The following is a 12,178-nucleotide window of genomic DNA, read 5'->3' as shown; positions in this document are numbered from 1 at the left end:
TGATCCATACTCCCAAAGGCATTTGGTTTTAGAGGAAAAATTAAATAGTTTTTGTCTGTTCTAAATATGTTTTCCTGGCTGGGCATTCTGGTGAGTGCCTGTGGTCCCAGCTACTTGAGTGGCCGAGGTAGCCTCACCAGAAGTTTGAGGTTACAGTGAGCTATGATCACGCCACTGCACTCCAGCCTGGGAAACAGAGTGAGTACCTATCTCTAAAAAAATAAGTAAATAAATAAATAATACATAAATATTATTTCCTTTACCTTGAAATTTCTTGAAAGAGACAGAGTGTGGGCATTTTCCAAAATGGGAGCTGATAAACATCAACAGAGCATCACTAATTTACAAAGGCATTTCTGAGAAGCCTGAAGATCACCCATACCCAAAGGAGGAAAGCCAAATGCACCCTCAGGAGCAGCACACAAATAAGAGAAACAGCAACTGGACCACAGGCACTCCACGTGCGTCTCTCCAACATATTGTGCTGCGCAAATGAGCCACTCGTAGAAGACCTACTCCTCCCTTAGTCTTCCCTAACTTGGTCAACAGCACACTATTCACCAAGATGCTTGAGCTTCAACCCAGAGTCATCCTTCATCTAGCTTTTCCTTTACCAGACTCACAAACCGACACTCCAAAATATGGTGTTTTGACACGCTGAACTGAAGAAGTCTCAGGGTCTCTCTGCCCTCCTGCACTGTGTCTCCGACAAAAGCTGAAGTCCTTTATCTGCCTAAGACCTGGACTCACGAAGGAGAATGATTGTTTTTTCTTTCCCTCCCTGTTAACCTCATTATCTCATTGCGGAAAAGAAGACCCAGATGTAACCACACCCAAACAGCTCTTTCAAGATGACTGCCTCTAACGATCACTGAAATTCCAGAGATAACTTTTTTTTTTTTTTTTGAGACAGGTCTTGCTCTGTTACCCAGGCTGGAGTGCAGTGGTGCGACCATGGCTCGTTGCAGCCTCAACCTCCCGGGCTCAGCCTCCTGAGCAGCTGGGAGTACAGGTGTGCACCACCACACCTGGCTAAATTTTGAATTTTTTTGTAGAGACAGGGGTCTCACTATGTTGTCCAGGCTGGTCTCAAACTGGGCTCAAGGGATCCTCCCACCTTGGCCTCCCAAAGTGTTGGGATTACAGCCAATTCTCATCAAACTGTGGCACCTCTGTCCCCGCCTCTCAAACTCATGTGGACACATATGATAGCCTTCATTGTTAAGAGTGTGGCAGAAGCGATATATGTGACTTCTGAGGCTGGGTTTATAAGGCAATACAACTTGTTCTCGGGATAAGAATCTTTGAAGCCATTGGGGTACCATATAAGAAGTCTGGCCACTGGAAGCCCTCACGTGGCAAGACCACAGAGAATGATGCCCAAGGAGAGGAGCTCCACTGTCCCAGCTCCTTGCTGCTCCAGTTGTTCCAGCCTAAGCATCAGTCATGTGAGTGAGCTTCAGATGACGCCAGCCCCAGCCACCATCTGACTGCAACTGCCTGAGAGACCCCAAGCAGGAACCACCAACTCCTGTCAACCCCAAGAATGACGAGACAGAATGATAAGTGTCATTATGCAGCAATAGGTAAGTGAGATGTTAGGATTCCTACTTTTCCTTTAGCTCCCCTACAATCAGGAACAGCCAGAGTGATCTTTAAAAAATATGGGGCTGGGCACAGTGGCTCATGCCTGTAATCCCAGCACTTTGGGAGGCTGAGATGGGTGGATCACCTGAGGTCAGGAGTTGGAGACCAGCCTGGCCAACAGGGTGAAACCTTGTCTCTACTAAAAATACAAAAATTAGCTGGGCGTGCTGGCGAGTGCCTGTAATCCCAGCTACTCGGGAGGCTGAGACACGAGAATCGCTTCAACCTGGGAGGCAGAGGTTGCAGTGAGTCAAGATCACACCATTGCACTCCAGCCTGGGCGACTGAGCGAGACTCCGTCTCAAAAAAAAAAAAGAAAAACAAACAAACAAACAAACAAACAGTGTCATCCTGCCCTCTCCCTCAGCTGAAATGCTTCAAAGACTCCCTGGTTCCAGCCAGACCAGGTAATCCAGCTACCACACCCAACCTGCAAAACACTCCTCCCTACCTGCCTTTCTAGTTCACCTCCTGCCACTACTGCCTTGCCAGCTCTGCGCCAGTCACACTGGCCTTTTTGCCGTTCCTCTGCTGTGCTGAGCTTATTCTCATCTTGGGGACTTGGAGTAAGCCTCTCCTTCTGTCTGAAAGGCTCTTTCCTCAGATCTTGCATGGCTGGCTCCTTCTCATCATTCAGTCCCAGGTTAAATGTCACATGGCCAGAGACAACCCAATCTAAAGGAGCCACACATCCCCATCTCTGCTGGCCCTGTTTTAATGATCTACGTAAGTCTTATTACAATCTGATATTTTACTACTTATTAATTTATCTGATTAATTATTCTGGTTTACTTACTACTTTGTCTGCCCTTATGACAGCGAAGGTCTTCTCTCCATCCACAGGATACATCCAGCACTTAGGACAGTGATTGGCACAGAGAAGGCACTCAATTAATATGCGATGATTGCATAATGAGTGAGGGCTGTACAGGATTTCAGGAGGGTGGTGTTTGTTGAGAGGCTTCTCTAAGGTGGAGAGTAGCTCTACAGCTCCATGGGACATCCCAACCACCTACGCTAATCCTGTGCTCATCAAGCAAGTTTCTTTTGGAAAACTTTGTTGCCTGAATGAATTTGCCCCTTTATTTTTATTTTTTAAAATTAGTTTTTAAGATTTTTGTGAGTGCATGAGGTTTTTAAATATACGCATGCAATGTCAAATAAGCACATCATGGAGAACGGGGTTTCCATCCCCTCAAGCATTTATCCTTTGAGTTACAAATAATCCAATTACATTCCTTAAGTTATTTAAAAATATACAATTAAATTATTATTGACTATAGTCACCCTACTGTGCTATCAAATAGTAGGTCTTATTCATTCAATTTTTTTTTGTACCCACTGAATTTGCCCTTCAAGAGTAAACAATGCCATCACTGTACATTACTACACTAATGGTCAACATTAGTCAGTGGCTTAAGAATCTGGGTGGTTTGAGTCTGTTGCCCTAAACTTCCCCCACTTTATTCACCCATCTCCACTCCATGCCTCCTCTCATGGCCCAAGAGAACCCTAGTATTTCTGGATGAATGGGTAATATTGGGTTTCCAACCCCACAATGCTAGGGACCGGGCTGTGGGGTGTGCTGACTGCACCTTGCTGGCCTCGCACTGCAGAGAGACCCACTTGGATCACATCATCATCAAAAACATTAAACCAAAGGTGAATGAACATCTTGCAAATAATGATCACCTTGTGGTTCTCACACTGATACGATGCATACACTACCTTCAGCTCATGGATCAGACTTCTGGTTTGGTAGAGGCTGAAGCGCTCCTGGCCCTTCACTGCAGATAGCAGGTGGCTGGTGTCAGTGAGGAAGCGAAACAAGTTCTCCACAGAAGTAGTGAAATCCTGCCACTGCCTCACCAGCCCATCAACGTCACCCTTCCTCTGCCGAACACGCTGGACAGCATTCTGCCACCGATCCGTCAGCTTTGAGAATTCTGAAATAAATTCTGGTCTGGGGAAAAACAAATGGTTATAGAATCCAGACATCAACATGTAGAAAAAATAACTATCAGTGGGTAATAGCAGCTCAATTCAGTTTTTATAAGTACAATTTACACGAGAAAAATCCCAACTTCTAAACACCTGAGTGCTCTTCAATTTAAACATGATTAAAGCTTTGGGAAGGGCAGCACGCAGACTGACTTTAGCTGAAGGTATCTGCTGAAGGTATCTGCTGAAGGTATTAGCTGAAGGTATCTGCACGTAACCTGGTATTTTGCCAGCATGCATAACCGTTCCCTTAAACAAACTGAAGCTGTTTTAATATACATTATGCCAAATGTGGAAAGGAAAACTAGAAACTGGGTCAATGGGAAACAGATGAACAGGCAGGTACTTTGTAACACTATGGACTACTTGAGTGTACTTTACATAATTTTAGCAATAAAGAGCATGCTTTATTACAGCTACTCAACAGTTCTTTTCTGGATAAATAATATCCTTCACAAGAGAAATAAGGCTTCTTGTTTATTATAGGAAAGTCATGTTTTTCTGTACAGATCAAATAGAAATTAGCTTATCATCCTGGAACTGGCTTACATTTACTGCTTCAGAGCTAGGGAGAAAAGGGCTTTACATTTCTTAGTTATGCTGAAAGAAGATTCAGAGGTGTATGAGTGGTGATGTGGAAGAAAAATCATACCCATTAGGACATTTAGAGAAGTATTTAAATGGCCAGGCCATGTCCAGGCTGTCTGCCATGGGTACAGCTGCATGAGCAGACTCACTCAGCATTAGCAGACTGGCCAAAGGTGCTCTGTTCAGCCTGACTGGCACTGCCCAGTGACCCTAAGCCCACATATGTAGCATGGAGAGAAAGCCCTTCTTTCAGACTTATAGGATTTAGCTACCTACTGGGAACACTAGGAATAATAATTTTTTAGAAATTACTTTTTAAGTAGCAAAACATCATGAGGATGATGGTAGAGAAGGAAACATAGTACAGAAGAATCATTTGGGGGCACAAACTTAGTTAACTATACTTGAGAAGTGGGCATTTTCCAAAGTTTCTGGGCTGCTAACCCCATCCACCTACCATACGGAAAAGGTGTCTGTCACAGATGTTTTTATGATCACCCAGCAAGATCTAGTCCCACTACATAGTTAGAAGCCTGGTTCTATGGTGATCTGTCAACCAACAGGGCACAGGGCATCAACACGGTCAAGGTTCACATGGCGGAAAGCCTGCCCTGATTGAATGCATTACCTTCCATCTGCCCACAACCTTCATGAGCCCCAGACAGCTCACCTGTTCTCTATTTCTGTTGTGTCCAGGAGTTGTAAGGACTGGGTGACATAGGAATCAGCAATTGTCTGGTTTATAGAAACTTCAGCTTCTAACATCTGTATATGAGTCCAAGCAGAAAATATCAGCTAGTAAAATTCATTTTATGAATCTCGGAACCTACATTTCCTATTAAAATCTAAGCTTACAAAGGATATGAGGGATAATTAATTTTCAATTATTTGAACCTACTGCAAAAAATGTTCAACTATCATATCAACAACACCTATGAATATATTCTTAAAAGCAAACAGGTCTAATAATAATTATATCTAATAACCATTTGTTGGGCATTTACGATTTGGTAGGTACTGTGTAAAACATGCATTGTCTCATTTATTTCTCACCCTTAGGATTTAAGCACTATTATTACATCCATTTGAAGAGGAGGAAACTAAGGTATAAAGAGGTTCAGTAACTTACTTAAGGCCACTCAGCTTTTTGGCAGGGGTGATTTCATTTTAATTGGATGATCTTAATGTAGCAATGTAGACCTCAATCAGTTACATTAAAAAGTTGCAGTGAACTAATTCTGCACACTTTTGAAATGTGTCCTTTGTAATCCCAGCACTTTGGAAGGCCGAGGCAGGTGGATCACTTGAGGTCAGAAGTTCAAGACCAGCCTGGCCAACATGGTGAACCCTATCTCTACTAAAAATACAAAAATTAGCCAGGTGCAGTGGCACATGCCTGTAGTCCCAGCTACTTGGAAGGGTGAGGCACGAGAATTGCTTGAGCCTGGGGGGTGGAAGTTTCAGTGAGCCAAGATTGCTCCACTGCACTCCAGCCTGGGTGACAGAGGAAGACTCTGTCTCCGCCCCCCCAAAAAAAAAAAAAAAAAAAAAAAAAAAAAAGCAGGATCTGCCTATAACCACCAGGAGTATTTTCAAATACATGTCAGCATAAGCACTGAGGAAACTCCTGTGAAATTATTAATGCTACACTTATAATTATACCAGGTGCTAATACTATGGAGAATTATTGAGTGAAAATACAAAGATGAGTTGAAGTATTTTATTATGCTCTTGATAGAATGGTATAATGTTTGCATTTTGTGGAAGCAAAGTTGTACTAGAAGCTTCCATGTACTGCAGAAAATCTAGGAGTCCTCTCCCTAATAAATTTTGCAGTAAATGTTGAAATTTATGAAATGTACGAGAATTTTACAAATGACCAATTGACAACTGAATTTGCTTAAAGGTATACATTCTGTATTTAGAGACTGATAGGTACACTCCCTGTGTTTTACTTAAAGCTATCTTTCCCTGACTCCTGCCCCAGATGAGCTGTTCAAGGGTGGCAGAGAACACAGGTTTACCTCATAGGTTTTCTGCTGCTCCAGGAGCTCAGGAAGGCTGTTGGCCATATCGACTTTGAGTGCTTCTTCTATTTTCTCCAAAAGTTGGATCCACTTTTCACAGCAATAAAGAAACTTTTCATTCAATCCAATTCCCTGAAGCTCACTACAAAGGTTTAAAACAAACAAAACACACCCATGTTAACAATGCCATTCCCAAGCTAAAGCCGTTAATTTTACCTTAATTGAAACAACAACAGAGAAGGGATGTTCTAACCTGCAGCGCTCCAGTGCCGTGGCCGTGGCCCGAATCCATTGCCGGTTCATATTTTGTAACGTCTTCACAGCTATGTCACTAAGCGGGAGCTTGAGGCTCACTTCATTCAAATGTTCAATATCAGGTGATTGGGCTGTCAGTGCCAGCACATGATTCTATTTTTTAAAAATTGAAGTACAGGTTTTTGGATGCCAATAAGATATCTAGATGACAAAAAACCCTCCTTATCTCAAAGATAAAGGAAAACTGGGGCCTGAACAGGCAAATGACTTGCCCACAGTCAAACAGCTCGCTAATGTTAGAGTGGGACCTGAATTCAGCTATCTCAATGCTGTGCCTTCTAGAATACCAACCTGCAACAAGGCCAGCACCCAAACAGCCCAGGAAATAGAAAGTGATCTCAGATTTTGTCATTGAAGAATACAGAAAATAGGCTTTTTTATTTTTTATTTTTATTTTTCAGAATGGAGTCTCATTCTGTCGCCCAGGCTGGAGTGCAGTAGCATGATCTCGGCTCACTGCAACCTCCGCCTCCTGGGTTCAAGCCATTCTCCTGCTTCAGCCTCCCGAGTAGGTGGAATTACAAGTGCCTGCCACCACACCTGGCTAAATTTTTGCATTTTTAGTAGAGATGAGGTTTCACCATGTTGGCCAGCTGGTCTAAAACTCTGACCTTAGATGATCCACCTGCCTCGGCCTCCTAAAGTGCTGGGATTACAGGCTTGAGCCACTGCACCCGGCCTAACAGGACCAATTCTGGGCTTTTAAGTCCCATTTAGTCTGCCAATAACCTGACCTTCAACAAACAGGTCAAGCACAGAGTGATGAAAATTTGATTCTTAAAATAACTCTAGCAGAGCAAGGGACTTAAACACCCATATTTTGATAGAACATGACATCACAAGAAAGCAAACTTATCAAAGTTGCATTTTTAAAAAGATATTCCAGCGACAGCTTCTAAGCTGACAAGCAAACATCCTTAACAATATTGAAGTTACCACTACAGAACTCTGCTGTAATATTCTAGGTCAGGATAAGCAAACTTTTTCTGTAAAAGGGCAGATCATAAATATTTTAGGCATTTGTGGGCCACATGGTCTCTGTAGCAACTAGTCAACTCTGCCCTTGTAGCGTGAAAACTATAATAGACAATATGTAAATGAAAGGGCATGGCTGTGTTCCAACAAAATTTTATTTAAAAAAAATCAGCGATGGACAGTGCACCACAGTTTGTTGACTACTGATCTAAGTTATGAATATTGATTCCTAGGAGAGTTACAAGACCAGATCTAATTCTTTCAGTCATTTATGTTCACTAAACTAAACTTATGAAGGTAAAGAAAAGAAAAATGCATAATTTAATAGAATATTTTATTTTGTATATTAAACTAACCAGAAAAATTCAATTAATCACAACAGCCAATTTCTAGATTATTTCAGTTCACTGACAGTAATTATGAAAAAACATCTACTACAAATTACTCTGACATATTACTAAAAGAGATCCCTGTGTCGTCCTACTTTTTCTAGGCCTGAGGGAAAATAGGACAGTAACGAATGGCATAAAAATGACTGTGCTCAAGGGTGAGTTAGGCCAGGCGCAGTGGCTCAGGCCTGTAATCCCAGCACTTTGGGAGGCCGAGGCAGGCAGATCACCTGACGTCAAGAGTTCAAGACCAGCTTGGCCAACATGGTAAAACTTCATCTCTACTAAAAAATACAAAAATTAGCCAGACATGGTGGCACATGTCTGTAGTCCCAGCTACTTGGGAGGCTGAGGCAGGAGAATGGCTTGAACTCGGGAGGTGGAGGCTGCAGTGAGCCGAGATCGTGCCACTGCACTCCAGCCTGGGTGACAGAGTGAGACTCCGTCTCAAAAAAAAAAAAAAAGAGTGACTTAGGATGCAAACATTCCATAAGTTCACAGTAATCAGCTTATTTTTTTTAACCTTATGGTGAATCTAAGCCCTTAGAAAAGACAAATATTGGCAATACCAGGAATGAGTCAGGATTTTCTTTTTCTTGTTGGTGAAGTCTATCCAAATTCTCTTCTTCATGCATAATAAGACCTTTTAAAGATTCCAGCCGGTCTCCAAAATCCTTGAACTGTGAGAGAACAAACTAGAACAAGAGAAATTTTCATTAGAAACTATTTTCATGTACATATAAAACAGAATTAAACACAGGCTTGGGAGCTACTAAAAATTCAAGATGTTTTTGGCTAGGCACGGTGGATGGTGGCTGTAATCTCAGCACTTTGGGAGGCCGAGGTGGGAAGATCGCTTGAGCCTAGGAGTTCAAGACCAGCCTGAGCAACATAGGCAGACCCCATCTCTGCAAAAACTAAAAAATGAGCTGGGCATAGTGGTGTGTGCCTGTGTTCCCAGCTTTTTGGGAGGCTGAGGCAGGAGGATCACCTGAACCTGGGAGGTCAAGGCTGCAGTAAGCTGTAATTATGCCACTGCACACCAGCCTGGGTGACAGAATAAGACCCTGTCTCCCTGTCTCAACAAAACAAAACAAAACAAAACAAAACAAAACAAAATAAAATAAAATAAATTCAAGTTGTTTTCAACACCCAGAAGTTCACAATTATCTCAAGAATCATAGATATTCAGAAGCCCCCTGATTTTTTACTTGGTGCCTTTGAGCCTTCCCAAATGGACAGATCACCTGCCTGAGGGGACCACATAGAGGAGAGTCAGTCAGCACTCTGTTCTCTCAGTCCCACTAGTTAAATGTGGTTTTTTGTTTGTTTGTTTTCCTGCTGGTATTGAGATGTGATACTGGAACTCCATGGCCTTCTGTGTAGCTTGTTGACAGCTCATGCACTAAAGGCTCTATAAAAAGTGAATGAAGGCTGAGAGCAGTGGCTCATGCCTGTAATCCCAGCACTTTGGGAGGCCAAGGTGGGTAGATCACTTGAGGCCAGGAGTTCAAGACCAGCCTGGCCAATGTGGTGAAACCCCATCTCTACTAATTATACAAAAATTAGCCGGCCAGGCACAGTGGCTCACGTCTGTAATCCCAGCATTTTGGGAGGTCAAGGCAGGTGGATCACGAGGTCAGGAGATTTAGACCACCCCGGCTAACACAGTGAAACCCTGTCTCTACTAAAAATACAAAAAAATTAGCCAGGCATGGTGGCAGGCACCTATAGTCCCAGCTACTCAGGAGGCTGAGGCAGGAGAATGGCATGAACCCAGGAGGCGGAGCTTGCAGTGAGCCAAGATCACACTACTGCACTCCAGCCTGGGCGACAGAGCGAGACTACATCTCCAAATAAAAAAATAAATAAATAAATAAATAAATAAATAAATAAATAAGCCAGGTGTTGTGGTGGGTGCTTGTAGTCCCAGCTACCCGGGAGGCTGAGGCAGGAGAATCACTTGAACCCGGGAGGTGGAGGTTGCAGTGAGCCAAGATTATGCCACTGCACTCTAGCCTGGGTGTCAGGTCAAGAGTCTGTCTCAAAAAAAAAAAAAAAAAAAAAGTGAATGAAGATACAAAGATATGACAAATCATCATGCTTAAAGCAGCTACTTCTATGGCTCAATTACTTGACTCAGAAATCCAAATAACTGTGAGATCTGAACAATGTATGCAATATAATACATATATGACTTCGAGAACTAACATCTTCAATAATGAAGAAATGATTGCTTAAGATCTGCCCATGTGATTGAAGCTAGAATCGTATATGTTTGGGGGCAGCTTCAGTCTGCAGTTTTGCTAAGGAGCAGCCCATAAAGCACTACTGCTTCAAAGGATACAAGGGATTGAGGATGGAATGCAAATGTCTAAGACTAAAACTTGAACGGAAAGAAAAGATGAACCTCAAATTCATTTGCTTTCACAAGCAGCATCTTTTCCAAATAAGCAGCCCTCTGGAGAGAGTGCAGGGGGCTCGGGAGGAGCATGTGGGTGCTGGACTCTTCGGGCTGTGGGAGTCGATCCAGGACACTGGAATTTTGGAGAAAGGCTTCTTTTGTCTTCTGCACATCATGCTGCAGCTCCTACAGAAGAAAAAGGGATGGCAAACACCTCTTCTTCCTTTCAAACCACAATTCCCTACCCGCTGCTGCTCCATCAAAATCTAGGAGAATATTTGCCCTGAAAATGTAGGCATGACCTTTTGTTATTATTTATTTTAAATAGCTGAAAAGGCTGGGCTTTCTTGAAATAATGTATATCACTGGTGCTTTTCCGAAATTTGTCAGTTCAAAACTAAAAGTGACCACAGACTAATAGAGTTGAGGCTTCTTGTATATAGAAACTGGAGACAACCTGAGTACTCATGTACTTTATATTTCAGTTGTCAAACAGTTTAGGTATCCGCTTTCATGCTGATTCAAGAATCAATGCAACTCTGACCCCTGCCTTAGACCTTCTGATATAAATGGATTCATGTGCAAAGACTGTAGAATTTTATTAATCAGGCTGATTTTAAGGCTATTCTGGAAATACAGTGTATATAAAATTTGTTTTTTTTAATTTTTAAATTATCAGCTCAGGTAGAAGTTAATCAGATGTACAGAGCATTATCTGTTGGATTCTCACCTAATTAAATTGGTTGCCACGTTTTGATTTGACCTACAGTAGCAGAAGATACAAAACGCATCTGTTCACTCAGTTCAGAACTAAAGAGTATTCACTTTCTGAGCATTCATTAACAGTAATAGAAAAAACACCATAGAGGAAATTATGCAAGTCTTTAATATAGTCTGAAATTTACTATACCCACAGAAAAGGCCTAGCAACATGGCACCAAGTCCATGATTATTGCTAAAACAAGAGATATATGTATTATTCTTACAGGGTCACACTCAGTTGAGACACTTGCTTTTACTTCAGATTTCATATGAGGCTTTTGCCTTAGAGATGTAACACTAGAGAGAAAGCACAGACTTGGAACGAGGTGATATCGAGTCCCCCTGATCCGGCTATTTGCTGCCTGGACGTCACCTCTGAGCCACCACCTGGTCCTCCCAGCCTTGCCTATGTCCTACATGGCAAGCTCACAGCACCTGTCCTGACTGACTACTCTGTCCCTGTGGTCTGTCTGGTCCCCAGGTCATGGCTGTCCCTTACCGGCCCCGTCTGTTGGGCTGACTTGGCCTTGGTTTTCCAAATGGGCTTTGTACCCACCTTTATGTCCTGCACGGCTGGGGGCAGGATCTCTGCCAGGTTGTTTCCAGACATGCTGATGTTTGCGAGCTGTTGAAACTTTGCTTCCTGCTGCTTCAGCCTTGCAGCAGCTTCGCCATGAGCATTGCTATAGGCCTTCCAGAGCTGGAGCAGACTCTGGGCCTTCTGCAACTGGTCTGCAATGGCTTGGTTCACCTGAGTCCACCTGTCAGTGCAACGCAAATAACATAAACCTCATTCTCTCCTTTCCCTTGTAGCAAAAGTGCAATGCACACACTCTACTGGTAAGTTACTAGCAGATGGATCATTAAGAAAACACTGTTAAATGGTTTTTAAAATTAGTGGCATCACCATTATAGAAACCATTATATAAAAAGAAATCCAAATTAGGCTATTTACTTGACTTTATAATATTGCAGAAAAACTACAAAATTGATGATTGGCAACAAATACCTATGATGTTATGAATGTTTCACTCTCTTTCTTTTTTTAAGGGAGGGGAGTGATGAAGGGA

General features: G+C 42.5%; 1 protein-coding gene across 13 annotated transcripts in view; it reads right to left on the bottom strand.

Annotated features, from left to right (window-relative positions):
• SYNE2 (spectrin repeat containing nuclear envelope protein 2) overlaps positions 1-12,178 on the bottom strand; it is a 368,208-nt gene that overhangs the window by 50,859 nt on the left and 305,171 nt on the right. For all 13 annotated transcript variants that reach the window (XM_054530190.2, XM_054530185.2, XM_054530188.2 and 10 more), the window contains 7 exons: positions 11,665-11,869; positions 10,353-10,532; positions 8,512-8,637; positions 6,517-6,671; positions 6,261-6,405; positions 4,907-5,001; positions 3,376-3,610 (listed from right to left, as the gene is read on the bottom strand). In XM_054530190.2, coding sequence (XP_054386165.2) covers positions 3,376-3,610; positions 4,907-5,001; positions 6,261-6,405; positions 6,517-6,671; positions 8,512-8,637; positions 10,353-10,532; positions 11,665-11,869 — 1,141 coding nt within the window. The remainder of the gene's footprint in view (positions 1-3,375; positions 3,611-4,906; positions 5,002-6,260; positions 6,406-6,516; positions 6,672-8,511; positions 8,638-10,352; positions 10,533-11,664; positions 11,870-12,178) is intronic.

The sequence above is a fragment of the Pongo abelii genome, chromosome 15, assembly GCF_028885655.2.
Source record: "Pongo abelii isolate AG06213 chromosome 15, NHGRI_mPonAbe1-v2.0_pri, whole genome shotgun sequence".
Classification (NCBI taxonomy): domain Eukaryota; kingdom Metazoa; phylum Chordata; class Mammalia; order Primates; family Hominidae; genus Pongo; species Pongo abelii.
Note: the sequence above shows the minus strand (reverse complement) of the source record. Positions and strands in the feature narration are given on the sequence as shown.